This window comes from Alnus glutinosa, chromosome 9 (genome assembly GCF_958979055.1).
Source record: "Alnus glutinosa chromosome 9, dhAlnGlut1.1, whole genome shotgun sequence".
In the NCBI taxonomy this organism is placed as follows: Eukaryota; Viridiplantae; Streptophyta; class Magnoliopsida; order Fagales; family Betulaceae; genus Alnus; species Alnus glutinosa.
The window spans coordinates 8,052,079-8,059,794 of record NC_084894.1 but is presented as its reverse complement, the minus strand read 5'-3'; the positions used below and the strand labels follow the sequence as shown (position 1 = coordinate 8,059,794).

General features: G+C 33.8%; 1 protein-coding gene across 1 annotated transcript; it reads left to right on the top strand.

Annotated features, from left to right (window-relative positions):
* The first annotated feature begins 4,097 nt into the window (after positions 1 to 4,097).
* On the top strand, positions 4,098 to 6,087 carry LOC133878133 (uncharacterized). The gene is made up of 4 exons (XM_062316642.1): positions 4,098 to 4,325; positions 4,635 to 4,838; positions 5,505 to 5,669; positions 5,816 to 6,087. Exons 1-4 carry the CDS (start codon positions 4,320 to 4,322, stop codon positions 5,867 to 5,869), a joined length of 429 nt encoding a protein of 142 aa, XP_062172626.1. The 5' UTR covers positions 4,098 to 4,319; the 3' UTR covers positions 5,870 to 6,087.
* The last annotated feature ends 1,629 nt before the right edge of the window (positions 6,088 to 7,716 follow it).

Below are 7,716 nucleotides of genomic sequence, written 5' to 3'. Positions count from 1 at the left end.
CAGAATATCAATAAAGCATAGCATGAAGTTTAGACAAGTTGTGCTCAATGGCGATTATTACAGTAATTATGACGATAGAAAAATGACATATGGAAAAGATCGTTAAGGCATAATCAGAAGGAAACATGCTACAGTTGTAAGACATAAAATCATGTTAATGAAGAGTACAATCTTTTATGAATTACAATTATCCTGTGGTCAATAACCATCGTTCACATAGCCTATCCGTACCCATTGGCTATTTCAACGAATGTTAATTAATTTTTTTAAAACAATATTTTTAAACTATTAGTGCTCGCGACATATTTTCAAGGAAACATACATGGAAAAATGCATGTCAGTTACGTTACAGGAGTTATGCCTGACAAACTCAGTGTCTGAGTAGCTATTCCTCCTCCCCGTCAATGGGGGTGAGGTTATAAATAGTTCCCCGTTGAATGGGTTGAGGCATTAGATCATTTGTGAGCAAAATTTGAGTGCCTATCAATTTCTCTCTCATTGTTTTTCGAGTGCCCTTTGACCGTGAGTTTGTGAGTATTACTCTAATAATTCTGGTAGTGTACTTTACCGCTGGGAGAAAAAAATTTAGGGTTGGCAATTTTTGACACGACTCGCGAATCCGACACGAATACGAGACGAAAATATAGAGTTTGGATTTGGGCTAATCAGGTTTGACCCGATTAGAATCGTGTCTGGTAGGTCAACCCGTGGGTTGACCTGCCAACCCGATTGCGACCCGATTATTATTATTTTATTTTTTTTTCCAATCCATCAACCTGTTTATGACACGTTTACGACTCATCAACCCGTTTATGACATTTTTTTGAATTATTATTTTTTTTAAAAAAAAAAAAAAATCACAATCGGATTGACTTGTTCCAACCCGATTATTAATCGGGTTGTACTCCAACCCGTCTGGCCGACACGAACCCAACCCGCCAACCCGAATTACCAAGCCTAAAAAAATCACTGAAAAATCTCATAGAACAGCAAATTTTAGTACGATTGAGGTACTGTTTTAATTCCTCTATGCTATTTTATTTCTAATATGGCTCAATTGAAGCAAATCAAATTAGTCTTTGGATTGTGTTGCTTCTAATGATACATTTCTCTATGCCTAAGTTTGATTGGAATCTTGCAATTGAATGGACAGTGTTGGCTTAGAAGTAATAATTTCCAAAAACTTTTTCCTTTCTTTTACGCGTGTAAGAGTCAATTTGGGGTCACAACTCACAAGAGCCGGGGTCTGTCCATGCATGAGCCCAATATCCACTTGGTGGTTCATGACGGCTGGGCCCAATTCTTGGTTAACAGAGGACCGCCAAATGTGGTATCCAGATTGGTCCACAAAATTTGCATCTTTTAAATAGGTGTCTAAGAGTTCTTCAAAAATTGGGCTTCATCGCAACCATTAATTTGAAAAAATCTTTTTGGGACTCCTTGATTGTATCCGAATCAGTTTTGGAACATATTTTAGTAATTTAGATCCTCTCCAGTTCAAATCAATGCCAGTTCTGTTAAATAGAATGACAAAATTGTCAAAATGATGTGGAATGACAATTTTACCTTTATTTTTAAAAGAACCGGCTCTTCCGGCATCTCTCCGATTCAAATGAATTTTAGAAGATCCGGTTCCATATATTTAGACGGTTTGTTTGTAAGAAAATACCCTATATATATATATATATTTTACAAAGTGTGAGGAATAAATATATATACAAAAAAATTATCGAAATTTGTAAAATGTTTTTATTAAAAATGTATAATACATTGTGAGATTTTATTTTTTATTTTTTTATTTTGGTAACAAAATGTGATTGAAACAAAAGTATCATTTGCTTTGGCATTGGTTTTTAGGCTAAAATGGATAGAATCTATATGACAAGGGACCAAATCCCTTGATTTTGCCTTGGGCAACCCTTTTGCTCAAAAGTTCCAAAGGAGGCTTACATATTAGGTAACAAAGTTGTTGTTATCTTTTTCAATATATCTTCTATTCCAGATGTTATTTATTAATTAAGTGGAAATTTTTTTTAAAAAAATATATCATGAAGTTTTGCTCAACATCAAATCAATGCATAGCATTTTAATTTTGCAACTAGCTAATTGCATGGGGTTTTTCTAATTTTCAAGTTACTTATTCTGACATTGTTTTTATTGAAACTTGTGTAAAATTTCAATTATATCTTGAAACATAATGTAGTTATAAAAAACAAATAAAACAAAGAAGAAAAGAATAAAACCCTAGCCATCTAGGTCATAACTTGTTCAATCTCTTTCGTAACCCTTTTTGGAAGGAATATAAAATTCGATTTATGATTTTTTTTTTTTCCAATTTAATTAGTCTCTAAAAGTGTGAAGTCTCAATTTTTTACAAATTGATTTGTAAGAAATTTTATACAAATCAGTCTTAAAAATAACATGTGTTATTTAGCAAATAAAAAACACATATTTGTTTAATAACATTAATAAAAAAAATATGTAATACTTAAAGAACATATTTTACTTTTAAAGGTTGGTTTGTAAAATTTCTTACAAAATTTGTGCCCCCCTTAGCATGTAAGAACTAGTTAAGAAACATATTTTTTTATTAATATTATTTAAAATATATTTGAGAAGTACATGTAATTAATCTATATATATATATTTCACATTTTAACACTTTTAAAAATGAAGTTTTCTTTTCTCTTACAATTCGATTTGTAAAAAGTTTCCTGACAGGAAGGAAGTAGAAGCTGTGGCCTATCACCTACCCTCTATGGCCTATGCTAAGGCCTAAGGGACAAGTATCCTTCAGGGCCGTCACGACCTACAATTCACCTTCTATGAGGCAGTGGAGGTCGTTAAAAGGCTCAACCGGACCCTTCGTGAATAATAACTATTTTTTTCTTTTAATAATTTTTTTTTTTTAAGATATAATTGAATTTTTATAATTAAAAAAAGAGAGAGACAAAAGTTAGCTATAAACTGGTTTGTAGAAGTTGGAGCTAATTTTTACTAACCACTCTAATAAAGTGACATATGTCCTATAATATATGAGAAATACATATTTTTTTTTTAATAGCATTAATAAAAAGACATGAAATTGATTTGTAAAAAATGGACTACAAACTAGTTTGTAGTTAATTTTTGTTCATAAAAAAAATTATTGGAACTGTACCAAAACCGAATAATTTGAAAGTTAAAATAAAATTCACGCAACTCTAAGGGATTGATTATGAGTGGTGAAGGCTTTGGACTTTATGATATTTTCTCATCATATGTAAGATTCAAATCTCCCCTCAATGCAAAATAATTCTTTGGGGCGGTGCCTTGCACGGGTCTGAAATTTACCTTTAGGAGTAGGTATACAAATGGTTCTAACTTTCAAGTTTTTGATCATAAAAAAAAAAAAAAAAAAAAAAAAAAAAAAAAAAAAAAAATTAAAGTAAAATTCATGTGATTAATTACAAAAATAATAAATCCATGTATTGATTTGAAATAGAGTGAAAAATCTATGAATTAATTTGAAATTTTCCCAATTTGATTTTTTTATTGGTATGAAAAAATTGAATTGGCAACACAAAGTCCACACTTTCTATATGAAAAAAATATACTTGTCCACTAGGTAGAAAATATACAAAAAAAAATTATTCTTTTGTTGAACGTGTCCATGCAAGTTTGGAAAGACTGCAAAATCCCGGCTAAGGCAGCGCTGTGAGTGTTGACCTTGTAATGACTTGTCAGTTGTCAATGCCAATAAACTAACTCCACCACATAGAGCTTCGTTTCGAGCGAGGCCTGGCCATTGCACAGAGCACAAAGCTTCGCACAGGTACGCGTGTGGGGTTAAAAAAGGCCGATTATTAAGGCGTTACTTCGAGATTGGGGAACCCCAATAAAGAATCAACCACTTTCATGGCTTTTATCGTGCATTTGGCTTTGAATATACACATGTGTACAGCGACAAACAGGGAAAAGCAAAAGCCTGGAAAAAGTAAAAGATAAAAAATTTGAAAGAAACCAATCGAAAGCGTTCTGATTTATCCCTATCTCTCTCACTGACCTTACCTCTCTGTCCTTCTGTCTCCTACTGTTAAATTTCGTTATCTGGGTTTCTTTCTTTTTTACAAATAGAACAACCTCTGTCTTGCTTTGGATCCCTTACCCCCACTTTACCCCCTCTCCCTCCTTTCTCTCTTCTTAAATAGCAAGCCCACGCTCACTCTCTAGGCATCAAGAAAGAAACAAAAAAAGAGTACACATTTTAAACCCTTTGAAAGTTTGAAGCTCTCAGGTCAATCTCCGATCGATTCTTACACCTGTACATTTCCAGCGCAATGGAAGTAAGCCCCAACCCAAAATTCATACTTCTCTTTTTCTTCTTCTTTTTCTCTTGTTTATTTGTAATATATGTGTTCGAGTAGTTAGTCACTTGGTCTTAGCGTCTTGTGAAGTATCAAATTTAAGGTTTAACCTTTTAAGTAAGGGTTACGCTTGCGAGCGAAAGCTTGAGTTTTACCTTTACACAATGCAAGGGGCGCTTTAAAAGTGTCTCGAAAATTTAGTCGGGCGAAGCGCCGGATACCCCGATTATATGTGTGTCTCAGTGTGCGTGGGGGGATGTTAACATGTTGTTTGTGGTTTGTGAGCAGGATTACTGTAAGATGAGTCGTGTTCCGGCGTTTGGGAGCTGGGACTGGAACGATGACATGCCATTCACTCAGTGCTTTGAGTCAGCAAGGCAGGCCGGGTTGCTTCGTTACAGCTACTCTGAAGAGCGTGATTTGTACGTGGCTGGTGATTTGTATGAGAATGATGTCGTCACGCCGGCCATGATCGTTGTTCCCCGCCGAAGGGTAAGCTAAAAGCTGCCTTTGTGTTGCACTTATTAGAAGCCGCTTAATTTCCTTATTTTTCCTATAATTTTTTTGGGCTAGTAAAATCGAAACTCTCTTGAAGAAGATCCTATAATTCTAATAAAAATGTGTGAATTTGCTTTGCATGATTTTTTATTTTTTTTAATATATATTTTCTTGTATTGTATCAGCATGGATGTGATACTTTAATTTTTTTTTTTGGCTGAATATTGATCATATCTTTTTGGGTGGAGGGGAATCATGACTGATCTGCTTTTCATTTCGGCATAATTAGTTAGGGGAATCATGAATTGTCTGCTTTTGAAATCATGTTGGGCACTAGTTAGGCGTGTGGAAAAGACACATCCAAGCGATTTTCATGCACTTCATGACTTTTCATGCATGATTATATTAAAAGACGTTCCACCCGACCCAAAGAAAAAAGAAAAGAGAGAGAAAAAAATTCCTAAAAAGATGTTCCTCTAATGAAAGGATCGATAGACCATTAGTTTTTACAAATGCTTTCGTGCTTTTAATGGGACCCCTATGTTTTCCATACGATCTCATGATTGAAGAGGGTTGTTATAATATGAACATATAAAGAAAAATCCTGCAAATATATATGTATAGTCAGAATGATGATGATGATGTGGGTGATAATTGTAGAACAAAGTCCGTGACCCTTACGTCAAGGAAGCCAAAAAGGAAAGCTGGGTCGGTTGCGTCGAGGAACCACCAAGTCCGGCTCCGGTGAGAAGGCCAACACCCAAACCTGTGGATGAGGACTTGTACAAAATCTCACCGGAGCTCCTTTATGCAAAACGTAAAAAGGTAGAGCCTGAAAATCCCTTTTTTCTCCCCTTGAAAAGATAATTTCGAAAGCTTAATTGTCAGAAATTATATATTCTTGAATTTTTCACACTTCACTGAAGCTTTATAGTATTTTAATCCGCCTTAATTTTTTGTTCTTTTGGCAGAAGAGAGGGTTGCGTTTCTTTTCAAGCTGCTTGATGCCAGCTTGTGTTGCGTGAAGATATGAGAGAAAGCCTATAAGGAGTTGAAGGACTATGTACATATATGAGATTAAAAAAAAAAAAACCAAGAAAAAATTTGTAGAAGCAAATACTTATATGGTGTCTATGTATTTGAGGATTTGTTGTTTTGATGGATATCTGAGGAGATTGTTGTTCCGAAGAAGATCATTGCTACTATGATTTTATGACTATGGGAAGAGTTTCTTCTTGCCAAATTGAGGGTCCAGCCATCTTTTTGTAGGGTTTTAATTTGATGAATCTGCATGAACTCTCTTTTACACTCTCCAATTTTTTTTTTTTTTTTAATGTGGTAGTTGCAGGAAGTGAGTAAGCAAATAAGATTAAAAATTATTATAGTGGAAAGTTGAGACGCTCGGCAACTACCACGTTAAGTAATAAGTGATTAACGTACGTAGTTTGGTACTCATGATAACTATTTTATTAAAAAAAAGAAAAAGAGATATTAGACGTTCCAAATCTTTTTTCCAAAAGTTAGTTTCAAATGATGTGTCACAATTCCATAAAATTGTGGCACATTTTTCAAAATAATAAATTACATGAGATTGTGACACATCATTTAGGAACCAAATTTTGAAAAAAAAATTTGAGAGTATATGATAAGAGCACTCACATTCTGCTCAACAAAAATTAGCTACACACTTTTTCTAATTAAGCATATAGAGTATTTCTAACAATAATAGTCAAAGTAGCTATTGAAAAAATACAATTATATTTTAGGTACTGTTTTTTTTTTTTTTTTTTTCTCAAAAAAGATTTTCTATTCTACTTTTTCTTGCATTTAAATATTATTTTGTGAGGGAAAAAATGTGAAAGAAATAGGGAGAGAAAGAGAAAGAAGGAAAGGGAGAGAGAGAAAAAGAGAGAAAATAATAAAAAATTCTTTGTAATGTGAATAATGAATAAGCAAAAGATCATATTAATTAGTTTTCACTCTATAAGTAAAAAAAATCTATTTTACCTAACCAGCTAGAGACGAAAAATAGTTCATAACAGTCAATTTTGACTCTTATAAACATTTGGCTATTCTCTTATAGCTATTGCTTCACTTTTATCATTTAATATATTATTTATGTACTTTTCCTATTTTTAAGGAAGAGAGAGAACAATATTGTTTGATTATTATTATCAATATTACTAATATGGCTAATGTGACTCCTCTAAGGATTAAGAGCATCCCAACCAAAATCCACTTTTTGCTATAGATAACCACTTTTAAAATTATTCTCCATCCGATTATCTACATTTCTATCTATTTTATTAAAATAATCATTTTTAATATTTTTTTTATTATTTTTGTTAAAACCTCATACACACTCCTCTCTACAAACCGAAATCACCTCTCACAGCCATTTCATCAAACAAACGACCTGCACTTTCAAGTTTTCAACCACTTTCAACCCAGTCGACTTTCACCAGCTCAAGCTTCAAAATCCGACAACATCAAACATAGAGAAAATGCAGAATTATCACATAAACACCATAATTCACCACATCATATCTCCACAATACTCTTCTTCTTCTGCTTTTTTAAGCACTATTTATAATGGCTTCTAGTTCCACTATAATCAACCATAATTCACCACACCATAATCAACCCACCGGATCAAAATCAATATCAACCCACCGGAAAATAAAAATAAAAATCAACCCACGGTGAATCTTCTCTGTTGGCGGCTCATGGTTTCCACCGAAATACCAGAAACTTCCCATGGTCTCCACCGACCCGCTGCTGGGGCTCCTCCGGTTCCTCTAGCCAACACCGTCGAGATCTCCAACCCCCGAGCCAGTAATGACGAGCTCGCCAGATCGCTCCAGCTCCGGCC

Bases quoted from the DNA above. Each gene is read 5' to 3' on its own strand.
- LOC133878133 (XM_062316642.1), top strand. The intron at 4,839-5,504 runs GTAAGCTAAAAG...TGATAATTGTAG, and splicing joins TCGTTGTTCCCCGCCGAAGG to AACAAAGTCCGTGACCCTTA. The intron at 5,670-5,815 runs GTAGAGCCTGAA...TTCTTTTGGCAG, and splicing joins TTTATGCAAAACGTAAAAAG to AAGAGAGGGTTGCGTTTCTT.